The sequence below is a fragment of the Bos mutus genome, chromosome 2 (genome assembly GCF_027580195.1).
Source record: "Bos mutus isolate GX-2022 chromosome 2, NWIPB_WYAK_1.1, whole genome shotgun sequence".
NCBI classification, from domain to species: domain Eukaryota; kingdom Metazoa; phylum Chordata; class Mammalia; order Artiodactyla; family Bovidae; genus Bos; species Bos mutus.
In genome coordinates, this window is record NC_091618.1 from 38,186,015 (window position 1) to 38,199,643 (window position 13,629).

General features: G+C 39.7%; 1 protein-coding gene across 1 annotated transcript in view; it reads right to left on the bottom strand.

Moving 5' to 3' along the window:
* The window catches only part of UNC80 (unc-80 homolog, NALCN channel complex subunit), a 232,114-nt gene that overhangs the window by 169,925 nt on the left and 48,560 nt on the right, over positions 1–13,629 (bottom strand). The window contains 3 exon segments of the mRNA XM_070387345.1: positions 1,771–1,918; positions 7,352–7,498; positions 13,012–13,380. Coding sequence (XP_070243446.1) covers positions 1,771–1,918; positions 7,352–7,498; positions 13,012–13,380 — 664 coding nt within the window.

The following is a 13,629-nucleotide window of genomic DNA, read 5'->3' on the forward strand; positions in this document are numbered from 1 at the left end:
TATCAAAGGGCTGTGGGTTATCTTTAGACTTTACATTACAGAAAGAAATGTTTTAGTCTGCTCTTATACTTTCTATCTCAAATAGGTTTAAAAAGAGAAAAAAATGCAATCAAGAATTTCTCTTGCAGTATCTCAACCCCAATTCTTACTTCATTGTTTTTCAGATCTGTTATGTGCTTGGATTAAAGCAACTTCAATAACATAGATTATTTCAGGGAATCTATAGGGGAACAATATTTTCCTTTAATGTGAAAACCAAATAATAAAGCCTGGGGTACAAACAGAAAAACTTTCTAAATCCATCAAATACAGCTCTATTGTAATCTAATCAACCACTATCACATTCAGTTCAGTTCAGTCACTCAGTCATGTCCAACTCTTTTCGACCCCATGAATCTCAGCATGCCAGGCCTCCCTGTCCATCACCAACTCCCAGAGTTCACTCAAACTCACGTCCATCGAGTCAGTGATGCCATCCAGCCATCTCATCTTTTGTCGTCCCCTTCTCCTCCTGCCCCCAATCCCTCCCAGCATCAGAGTCTTTTCCAATGAGTCAACTCTTCGCATGAGATGGCCAAAGTGCTGGAGTTTCAGCTTTAGCATCATTCCTTCCAAAGAACACCCAGGACTGATCTCCTTTAGAATGGACTGGTTGGATCTCCATGCAGTCCAAGGGACTCTCAAGAGTCTTCTCCAACACCACAGTTCAAAAGCATCAATTCTTCGGTGCTCAGCCTTCTTCACAGTCCAACTCTCACATCCATACGTGACCACAGGAAAACCCATAGCCTTGACTAGATGGACCTTTGTTGGCAAAGTAATGTCTCTGCTTTTCAATATGCTATCTAGGTTTGTCATAACCTTCCTTCCAAGGAGTAAGCGTCTTTTAATTTCATGGCTGCAGTCACCATCTGCAGTGATTTTGGAGCCCAAAAAAATAAAGTCTGACACTGTTTCCACTATTTCCCTATCTATAACTATCACATTAATACTATATAAACCATAAAAACCTATACTAAAAAGATGCTTCTTCCCAGGCTTTAAATTAAAATGTGTTTTTACTCAACTCAGGCTTCATGCCTCACCTTCATTCCATTACTGTATTTGTATTCAAGTGGTACTGACAGTGTTCATTGATTATGGATGCCATTTGGGTTCATTGGTCTATCCCTGTAATACAGGGCTCTATGATGGAGTTTTCTTAAAGCCATAAACCTATAGTTTATGGGCCTATCTATAGATCCCTTTGTCCATTGTTTTTAATTCAGTGTGTGTGTGTATCGAAGTTACATTACTACTATGTTTACTGCAGTCATTTTTTCTCTTTCCTATTTTATCTTGTGAAAAAATCACCAAGCACATAAAAGGTGCTCACTTCATTTTGTTGAACTAATGAAAATATTCTTTTGTTCCTTGATCCTTGCCTCAGCAGTCATACAACAAAGTCACCTGAGAGAGAGGCATGCCATGAGCAGGGCGTGAGGATAGTGGCCCTGCAGATGAGGGTGTCATGGCTTTACCGAGCTGAGTTCCCATTTGCTGAGCTAAGTTGTCCTCAAAAGGCCTCCAAATGTATAATCAAAGATGATTGGCAAGCTTCTCACATTTATATTTTATCACACACAAGACTCACGTGCATGCACACACACACACACACAAACATATATCTTTTCCTCTCCATTCTATTACCACAGATTTAGGGTGTCTCAGAAACACTACCTGCTTCACCTCGCAGCGATTTCTCCTAGAACTCGGCACAGCTTTACTTACTGTCAGTGACCGGCTCCATACAAAATCCTAGCAAAGCATGCAAGAAGTCCACTACGTTATTGAGAGAGTCCTTGTTCACATAATCCCTCATGGTTTGTCGGAACTGCATCTTATCTAGCTTGTATAGCTTAGTGAGGCAGTTCTGGGCCTGCAAGGAAGGAAGAAAAGTGAAGAAGTCACAGGTACCAGCTTATGCTGGGGATACCACTGATTTCAGACAGAAGCCTTCAGAAGGCAAAGGTCCCCATGCACCCCTCCTGGTTGGTAATTTGCCAGCTCTGCTAGCCCTTCACGTCTGAGATTGAGATGGGCAGAGGTAGGCTGGGGATAAGACTTTGAGAAGGGCTTCTCCTCAGGAAAAACCCCAAACTAAAGGCTAATGCTGCCCCAGGAACAGCTCAGTATTTTTGCCAAGATCAAGATTTTAAGATATAAATGAAAAAAAATTTAATATTGACGTAGGTGATAGGATTGGTAATCAAGGATTAGAAACTTCAGAGGCTTTACACAGGGAGAAGAAGCCAACCTCCCCCACACTCAGCTACTTTGAATTTAAATAGATTTAATAGAGGGCATGAGGCTTCCCAAGTGGCACTAGTGGTAAAGAGTCTGCCTGCCAATGCAGGAGACATAGAGACACAGGTTTGATCCCTGGGTCAGGAAGAGGGCATGGCAACCCACTCTAGTATTTTTGCCTGGAGAATCCCATGGGCAGAGGAGGCTGGTGGGCTACAGCCCAAATGGTCATAAAGAGTCAGACACGACTGAAGTGACTTAAAACAATGGATGGCATGAGGGGGCTCTAGGACCTGTTTATCCAGAGTTCTCTTATATGGTCAGGAGGGAAAGACCCTTGAGACATGAAAGAGACATAAAATAAAGCAAGTCTAGTTTGTTTATTTATGTGTCTGCTTTTGAATATAGAAGTTTGGTATTTAATAGAAGTTGGCCTTAAGGATATGAAAACCAATTGACCATGCATTAGGCTCTGCCGGAGGGCTGGCAGAGCTGGCAAATTACCAGAAACACAAAAACGTATTTCTTATGATCCAACAAATAATTTTGTCATCTAGCAAAGGAAAAGGGAGTAATTTGCACCATCAGAACAAACAAAGTTACAATCATTGGCTGGAGAAGGTCACAGACAGGACACCCCAATGCTATCTGGGACCCTCAGGGGGCCCCCTAGTCCCATTCTACCTTTAAAAAAAAAAAACCACATTTGTGTAGTGCTTTGCTGTTTAAAATATGCTTCTGGATTGTAAATGCAAACATTTGACTTTCACACTTCTCTATGACTTGAAGAGTTTCCCTATGTTACAGTGGAGGAAACTGAGACTCAAAGAAATCAAGGACTTTGTCCAAGCTGATACACCAAGTTTCACAGCAGAGCCAAAATTAGAAGCTAGGGTCTTGCCTCCTCAGAGTGGTTACACTTCTCATAATATATTGATAGTAGCCTCATGGCTAGTTTAGAGAGTGGTTGTTGGAGAAAATGTATTTAGATACCATCCATTACCAAAAGGAACTGGGTTGACACAATGGAGATTAGTTGATATCTTGCGGAAGGCAAGATCATCTTAAAAAAGAATGTCCTTACCAATGGAAAGAAATGGGAAAATGATACTGTGAAATGAAACTGTGGAAAATTCTTAAAGAGATGGGAATACCAAACCACCTGACCTGCCTCCTGAGAAATCTGTATGAAGGTCAAGAAGCAACAGTTAGAACTGGACATAGAACAACAGACTGGTTCCAAATAGGGAAAGGAGTACGTCAAAGCTGTATATTGTCACCCTACTTATTTAACTTATATGCAGAGTACATCAAGAGAAATGCTGGGCTGAATGAAGCACAAGTTGGAATTAAGATTGCTGGAAGAAATATCAATAATCTCAGATATGCAAATGATATCACCCTTATGGTAGAAAGTGAAGAACAACTAAAGAGCCTCTTGATGAAAGTGAAAGAGGAGAGTGAAAAAATTGTCTTAAAACTCAACATTCAGAAAACTAAGATCATGGCATCTGTTCCCATCACTTCATGGCAAATAGATGGGGAAACAGTGAAAACAGTGGCTGACTTTATTTCTGGGGGCTCCAAAATCACTGCAGATGGTGACTGCAGCCATGAAATTAAAAGACACTTGCTCCTTGGAAGAAAAGCTATGACCAACCTAGACAGCATACTAAAAAGCAGAGATATTACTTTTGCCAACAAAGGTACATCTAGTCAAGGCTGTGGTTTTTCCAATAGTCACATATGGATGTTAGAATTGGACTATAAAGAAAACTGAGTGCCAAAGAATTGATGCTTCTGAACTGTGGTATTGGAGGAGACTCTTGAGAGTCCCTTGGACTGCAAGGAGATCGAACCAGTCCATCTTAAAGGAAATCAGTCCTGAATACTCATTGGAAGGACTGATGCTGAAGCTGAAACTCCAATACTTTGGCCACCTGATATGAAGAGCTGACTCATTTGAAAAGACCCTGATGCTGGGAAAGATTGAAGGCAGGAGAAGAAGGGGATGACAGAGGATGAGATGGTTGGATGGCACCACTGACTCAGTGGACCCAAGTTTAAGTAAACTCTGGGAGTTAGTGATGGACAGGGAGAACTGGCGTGCTGTAGTCCATGGGGTCACAAAGAGTTGGACATGACTGATCGACTGAAGTGAACTAAACTGGGTTGAGGAAGAAAATCTACAATCAAGAAAGAAGAGTTGGCTTAGTAAGGACTAAGAGTGAGGACTTAGTGAGGACTCCATAACCTTAATGGAGAATTTTGGACAACCAGGCAGAAGCAAGGACAGCAATTCATGGGATTTGGGTCCTTAATGGTGGGCCAGAGGATAATTTAAGTTACATCACCATTTTGACAAATCAAGACACAGAGAAAAATTCTTAGAACTCTTGAGAGGAAAAAGATTATAAAAGGCTGAAACTTATAATTAGCAATGGTTTCTTGTTGTGACCTTGTCGTAGTCTTTCCATTTATATCACAAAGTCAGGAGGATTTTTTTTTCCCTTTCATTTTTCCTTTACTAGGTCGAGAAATTGGGTGTTTTTATTCCAGAGGCTACTGGTTGATCAAACCAGTCAATTCTACAGGAAATCAGTCCGGAATATTCATTGGAAGGACTGATGCTGAGGCTCCAACACTTTGGCCACCTGATACGAAGAACTGATTCACTGGAAAAGACCCTGATGCTGGGAAAGATTGAAGGCAGGAGGAGAAGGGGACAAAAGAGGATGACATGGTTGGATGGCATCACCGACTCAATGGACATGAGTCTGAACAAGTTCCGGGAGTTGGTGATGGAGAGGGAAGCCTGTCATGCTGCAGTCCATGGGGTTGCAAAGAGTTGGACACGACTGAGTGACTGAACTGAACTGAATTCCAGAGAGGCTACTGGTTGCTAGATCTCAAGCAATTTTTTTTTCTTATAAAATTAATGCTGCTTGCTATAAAATGAAGTTTTAAAGTACTTCTCTATAAAATACACCAAAAAAGGCATAGTTTCAAATCTCTTCTTTAGAGGCCATTACAATTCAACTGAAAGTCTCAGCAAGGATCAGAATATCAAACTATAAGTATTTTGATTCTGAATGAATATTCTAAACTTCTCCAAGAGATATAAAGAGTGAATTCCATTTCAATAATTTGGGACTACAAGCTAATGATTAAACTATTCTAAGAAACTCCCTGGAATTACTAGGCACTTTGATGAATAGCATTGTGATAATAATTTGGTTTATTAAAAAAATAAAAGTATAGTGGACTTCATCTGGTAGAGGTAAGAAATATTCTTATGCATTAAAAGCTAAGTAACTACTAAAAATCCAATGCCAGATAAATCTGGAAATATTTAGCTTCTTGAATTACACATTCCCAGGGTAGATTTCTCAAATTTCTATCTCATGGACCATGTGTTTACTAAGCATGGATAAGTAAGTATAATCCTGATAAGGAGTATAAAACTGGGCTACAAGAAAATGGAGGTACTGCCATATAAATCAACAGTTGGGAAGGCAAGTAGAAAACTGGATGTCCTGATAGGAAACACTCAGTACTCTTGAGAGAAGAAAACATCGTGACTAAGCAGTAACGATAATCTCTCAAGTGGCTTCTGATCCAACTAGCCCTAACCTTCTCCACGTATAGAAAGACAGGTCCTGATATCAGAACCAATTTATAATTCCAACTACAGCATGATGCTTATTTTTATATTTTGGTATTTCATTTCATAGAATTAGTTTTCTGCATGAGATGTGATGTAATTTTAGCCTTGAAGGCATTTATTCATACTGTGATAGAATAAAAATCAAAGACCCCAAATCATAAACATATGTGCAAAGATGGAGGTAATGTCAGCTTCTACTGCCTTATTATTTATTATTTTGATTTCTTAAAATTTGGGGCCCCAAAATCTAGATCTTGGTCAAAGTTTTCAAGTTTCAGAATTTAGAGAAAGTAATTACTATGAATAACCCCCCCCACATACAAATAATAAACTAATATGACACAATAGAATAGAAAAGAAAGAGAATGATATATAAATGGGTAGGTAGGTAGATGACAGATTAAGAAAGAAAGCCAGCATGCTGATACTGTGTGAACATTTCATGACAAAACCTAATACCAAAGAAAAATGGCTGGCATTGGATTTTGACATGACCCTAAAACTCTGCTAAGATATGCCAAAGGGTTTCCTAGACTCAAATTTGCATCAAACTCTTATTTGTCGGGGACTATTTTCTTATGATTTCAGTTCAAAATATGTATGAGGCAACTGTTCCAGCTTGAAGTTGTTGTAGAGGTGGGTTATCGCCAAAGTCTGAAGGGAAAAGTAGTCATCAGCAGAGGCAAGTGAAAATGAGCTAGAGTTACATTTCCATGTTCCATTACAAGAATTATTTTTTGCAAACCTCAGGGCAGAGTTTCAAGTTTCACACAGTTCAAAGGGATGTGCTTGTAAATATTGGGTTGGCCAAAAGAGTTCATTTGAATTTTCCTTACGGTGTTATGAAAAAATCTGAAGGAAATTTTTGTCCAACCCAATATTTAGCAGTCAAGGTTCATTGTCAAACACAGCAGCCAGAAAATGGTTACTTTTGTAGTCCAGTTTTGTCCCAATAAGGGCCATTTTCCATATCTAAAAACAACAAACTCAATCTGAAAGGTGGATCCCTTTTTCTAATATAAAATATGCTTCCATAGTACCCAGGCAGGTGATTAAAAAACCATTTGTCACAGACCATCAGAAGTTTGCTAAATATATTCATTTTTGCAATGTTCTTTCAAACTATAATTCACGTTCCAATTATACATCCTTTTACCAACTGGGAGTTGGCCTGCCCTAGGCAGGAGGCAGAAGTTATTTTCCCAATTAAACTTTCCTAAGCCTGGGTTTTAGATGTCTTGAGATTATCTTGTGGGAATTCTCCCACCTTATGACAGCATTAATTACCCTCACAAAATATTTTTTCAGGGAACACTGACCCTCATTGTCAAAGGACTCATTCTTAATTTGAAAGGAGGGAAGAGGAAGAGGAAATGGAATCTACTTTAATTCTCTTACATTCTCCCGGAATACCTGGTGTCTCAGACGATCTCCAGAGAGCCCTCGGTGTCCTTCTCCACAACCATAGGCACATCCCAGGGACTTCACGATTTTGATGAGCATGGTTAGAGCAAGCCTATGGTTGCTTACAGGTATACTTTCATCCTAGCACCCAGAATGAGAGAGAGGATGCTGTTTATTTAGTTACTTAGTTTCTTTTGCTACCGAGACTCTATTTTATTATTAAACCAAGTTTATATGTTTTACAGTGAGCCCCTGCAGTTTGGGAAATAAAATTGTCAAGAGCTCAACAGGCAGGTTAATTTTTTAGAAAATCTAGAACATGATTTACAAGAAAGAAAAATATTTGAATACCCTTTAGTGCTACAGGATATGGATGTAGACCTCTTCAGTAGAAGACATGCTTTCATATGCTTGACAGGTGATCAGAATGACTGTCTAGAGAGAGACAGTGTGGACTAACAATGATGAAGGCAAACAGCTTTTTCCAGAAGGTACCTTTACCAGCAGTTTTCCGATAGTATCACTAGGCAAGGATTTTTGCTAAATTTCTGGAACTGATCAAAGTCTGAAACTTTGAAATCATGTGGCATTTTCTGACATTTTCGAAGGATTTTTTTTTTTTTGCTTTTGCTGTATTGTAATACTCATGTATAAACAAAGTGAGAATAAAAAATTTTTTGCAAATATTCAGCATGGGTTCTTCATTTGAGGTTAAATAGGAAGTCCCCCTGAGATGAACTGTTATTATCCTCTCTTTTGACTCATGTAATCCTTGCTTTAAGTGAAGAACATAGCTTCCAGAAAATCCTTGAATTGTTTCCAAAGAAGCATAAGGAAGCTGTTGCTAAGAAATGATGCAGATCTGCACCATAACCTTCAGGAAGCTTCAACCTTCCTCGGTCCTTCTAGTGATTCTCTGTTGTCAGCACAGCCACCTGAGAGCCCAGCTCGCGCTCCTTAATTGCACATGACATTAGATAAATGAATGAATCTCTTTGTGCTTTAGTTTCCCCACTTGTGAATTGAGAATCTTAATAGCTTCCCTTCCTACTTCATCAGTTTACTGTGACAAATATAAAATAATAAATAAGCCTTGATCTGTAAATTGTGAAGGGCTTTTCCATAGTCATATGCTCAGGTTGATACATAAACTTTGGGGCCATCCACATAGAAAGAATACTCAAATGCAGGGAGGGTGTGTCAGATATGAGAGTTATCTAGACATCATGTGCTGTTCATTATGTGACGAGACACTCTCTCTGCTCCCCTAATGTTATGTAATTGGGTCATTTTTTTTTTTCTAACCAAAGCCTCAGGTAGTGGCTGTGATGCCCAGAAACACCTCCCTTCAGAACTGAACATTCATTCTCTGAGCTGCTGTAAGTATTTAGTTCAGTTCAGTTCAGTCGCTCAGTCGTGTCCAACTCTTTCCGACCCCATGAACCGCAGCACACCAGACCTCCCTGTCCATCAACAACAACTCATGTCCATTGAGTCGGTGATGCCATCCAACCATCTCATCCTCTGTCATCCCCTTCTCTTCCAGCCATGAATCAAGGCTGGAAGTATTGATGGCTGATAACTCAGGTGAGTTCCTCTTCAGGTATTGCCCTTAGCTAAAGAGATGGGCCTTGACCCATATTATGCTCTCCTCCTGGAAGCAATCCACCTCCAATGATTGGTCAAGGGCATAAAGAGGGCTAGGAGGGAGGTCATGGAATAAGGTGGGCTCCCTTACTTTACCCAGGGATTACTTTGAAGAACCATCCCAACTCTGGTGCTCCCTGTGTGAGGGACTGAAATCTCTGTTACAACTACATTGCAATTCAGCTTCTCTCTTGGCTCCATCCTGCTTCTTTTACATTTCACAGATGTCAATTCTGAGTGGACACCCCATCAAACCTCCTGCACACATCTCTTTGTCCGAGTCTGCTTCTTGGGAACTCTGCAGCTCAGATGCTTACAAATGAAAGACTCAAACATACATACATATATATATACACACATACATAGAACATACATACATTTATTTATTTATATGTACATATATTCACCAGTGGCTTCCCTGGTGGTTCAGAGGGTAAAGAAACTGCCTGTCAATGCAGGAGACCCAGGTTCAATCCCTGGGTCAGGAAGATCCCCAAGAAAAGGGAATGGCAACCCACTCCAGTGTTCTTGCCTGGAGAATCCCATGGACAGAGGAGCCTGGCAGGCTATAGTCCATGGGGTCACAAAAAGTCCAACATGACTGAGCATGACTGGTGTAGGAATTGGTGAATTCCTTCACCAATTCATAAATCTTTTAAGTTTAAATTAAAATCTTAGCTCCATAACCTTGGGCAAGCTACTTAACACCCTACGCCTCACAGAAGGGGGAATCATAAAATATCCGTCTCACAGAGTTTGTGAGGCAAAACAAGTAAGGTGCATAATAATAGCAAAACCAGTGTTAATGATTATTTCTAGGTGTGCTGTGCTTAGTCAGTTGTGTCCAACTCTTTGCAACTCCATGGACTATAGCCCACCAGGCTTCTCTGTCCAAGGGATTCTCCAGGCAAGAATACTGGAGTAGGTTGCCATGCCCTCCCTCCAGGGAATCTTCCCAACCCAGGGATCGAACCTGAGTCTTTCACATTGAGGTGGATTCTTTACAAGCTGAGCTACTAGGGAAGCCCATTTCTAGGTGTGGGGCACTGCTATCCTTTGGGGCAACTTTGTGCAAGTTAGAAAGGGCACTATTCTGGGAGGATGAATTAGAAAAAGTGAGTAGTAGGCACCTTCTACTAAAAGGTGCCTCTTAGTAGAAGCAGCCTTGACTGTCCCTGATTTCAGTCCTGCCTGGCCTCTTTAGCAGAGAGCTCTTGTAGAGTACACAGCCTGTGTGGCCAGAGGCAGTTGTGCCTCAGAAAAGGTCACCCTGGGGAAGAGCTGATTTGGAAGATTGATTTATGAACATTCAAAAACTATTAAATGTTTCTTAAAAAAATTCCTAGCTCCCAAAGCTTTTTGTAAATATCTATTTGTATTTCTTTGGATCTTCAGATGTCCTTGGGATTTCAGCTCCTTCAGAAGGAGACATTCAGAAAGATGTAGCATGTTATAGGCAGAAATCAGGACACATATTAAATAACATTTCAAGTTCTAAGTACTCGTTTGCAGCAAATATAGAAATAGAAATTAGATCTTCTTTTCTGAATTAATCAATTCCCCCATGCTTCTGGTATTACTAGGTTGCAAAATTAGATAAACTCCCAGTTCCACTGAAAATAACAGATGGGTTGGAGGCAGAGCAGACCTGTGTGAATCACAAGTACAATGCACTTGACCTACGTTCCGGTACAGTTTTATAAATTCTCTGCATTACAAAGGATATTATTTTGCAGAACTAACTACAGAACATTTGCATCTTTTGTAGTTGTTTTGGAGAACACATAATCTGACTTTGTAAAACCCCATCCTAATCAAAAGTAACTAGTCAAGGTAACATTTATATTATCAAGTTTCTAGTGTTCATAATATCTATATATTACATATAATATCTAGATTACATACAATAGATTTATATTTATATAATATAATAGATTAATAATATCTAGATTATATATAATATCTAGATAGGCAAGACATTTGTAGCTCTCTAATAAAAAATTAGATGTGAATACTAGTTGGGTGTAATTTTAGAACTAAAACAAAACCCAAACAGAAACAAAATACTATATCTCAAATCCTCAATAAACATAACAAGGGATCAAACCTATATCTCATGTCTCCTTCACTGGCAGGCCTGTTCTTCACCACTAGCACCACCTGGGAAGCCCCAGACATAGCAAAGCCTCATCAATTTAGCATATATCTAAGTTTTACTGACAGATCAGATCAGATCAGATCAGTCGCTCAGTTGTGTCCGACTCTTTGCGACCCCATGAATCGCAGCACGCCAGGCCTCCCTGTCCAACACCAACTCCCGGAGTTCACTGAGACTCATGTCCATCGAGTCAGTGATGCCATCCAGCCATCTCATCCTCTGTCGTCCCCTTCTCCTCTTGCCCCCAATCCCTCCCAGCATCAGAGTCTTTTCCAATGAGTCAACTCTTTGCATGCGGTGGCCAAAGTACTGGAGTTTCAGCTTTAGCATCATTCCTTCCAAAGAAATCCTTATCAAAATTTGACAACTTTTATTTTTCCTATTTTCCCTTGAATTTTGCAACAAAATGACATAGTTCTATCTATCGTCTCTTTGAGTTGCCACCTAGATTGACAGGTAAAACAATTTTAAATTAAGAATCTTACTGTTTGCTGTGTTTATAAATGTGGTCCTTATACTTTGTATTTATTTACTAATTCCTACATAACTTTTGACTGAAAAATCCCTTAGATCTTAGGATCCAAGTTCAAATCCCGTGTGATTAATATCAACATTTTGATAATTTTCATCTACAATGAGATCTGAGGACCCTTGAATTGTCCTCAGTGATGTTTGAGAATGTAAAAGTTGGAAACATCAAATACCAGAAGATTCTATTAGAATTGGAAGATATATAAATATGAGTGAGGCAGTAGAAGAAATCCTAAAGGAAAAGTTAGGTTCGAGAACCTAAGAATACTGGGGCAGGAATTATTGGATGAGAGTCCGCAAATATTGGGAAAAATGAGAATAGACCATGAGGAGAGAAACATGATAAATGCAAATTAAACAGGCATGATGTAGGACTAGAGAGAGAAGAAGGGGGAAAAAAAGAGGAAGGAGTACTGCACACCTTCAGCTGTAAAAACCTGATACCCCACAAAAAATCAACAATTTACATTTAAGATAATATGTAGGTAATAGAACTCTGCACCGTGAAATCTTACACATGTAAACACTTGGCCTGATGTGTAGATCGTCACCTGTTAGAGATTCAAATCTCTTCTTTGATTTCAATTACTTAGTATTTTCCAACTAAGATCTCAAATTGAAATAGCATAAATTATATCAATATAGCTGCAGTAATTCTTCTTTAAAATTCAAATTAGAAAACTAATTACTGATGTTAAGCACTGAAATCATAAATCGGGTGTTGTCAAGTCAAAGGAAGTTAAATTCAGAAACAATAACTAATGAGAATGATAAAAACCCCTGGGTGTGACACACCGAGCTGTAAGAGGACAAAGACTAGTCTTCTAAACTCATACCAGCAAATCAACGTACTAAATAAAAATTCCCCCTTTTCTTCTCTTTAACTGTGACTGAAGCAGGCTACCTAAAAATGCGTTCCTTAAATCAAGAGAAAGAACTTAATGTTTTTCAGAAAAATTATTCTGCTTATTAGAGGCTTTCAGATGGATCAGCAGTAAAGAATCTGCCTGCAATGCTGGAGATACAGGAGATGTGCATTCAATTCCTGGATCTGGGAGATCCCCAGGAGGAGGGCATGGCACCCCACACCAGTATTCTTGTCTGGAGAATCCCATGAACAGAGGAGCCTGGTGGGCTATAGTCCATAAGGTTGCAAAGAGCTGGACATGACAGAAGTGACTGAGCATGCATGCATGCATACTGCTTATTATGGACTAGTGACTAGTGGCTATTGAGCCAACAGATTGCTGGCAAGCAAAAATATGGAAAGAAATCAGAATAACATTTCATGAGTATGCAAAAGCTGGTTCATTCATACCTTGTCTTGGTTCTTATCATTCTTCTCATAGGGGCCACCTCCACCTCCTCCACCTCCTCCTGCATCACCTCCTCCACCTCCTCCATCACCACCTCCTCCTTCATCTCCTCCACCATCTCCAGCTCCACTCACTGTAGGGCCCCCAAATCCACAGGTGGAACTTCCAGACACTCCTTTGAATTGGAAAGTTCCCTCACTTGGTCTTTTTTCTACAGTTCCATTTTCCTTGTTTTCACTCTTCTTTCTGTTCTTCTCTACACAGGGCACCACACCAAGCTGAAGCAAGCATTCCACAATGTTCAGTGCCACATCGCATATGCGAGAACTGATGTCATGGTTAAGGACAAGATAAACGGCCTTCAGAACCACCTGGGGGAAGACAAAAGTAATCAGAGGGTGATTAAGTTACTTGAATTACCTCTTCCTAAATAGATTTGGCTCTTCCATTTATTGCATTTCCTTTGGCTGTTCTATGCACATAAGTATAAATAATTCAGGTAATTTTCAGATGATCTTATTATGCTGCATTGGAACCTTGTATATGTGCTTAATCAACAAATCACCCGAGGAATTAAAAATGTATAAGTGTGTTATCTCATTTAAGGACTCTAAAGTTGC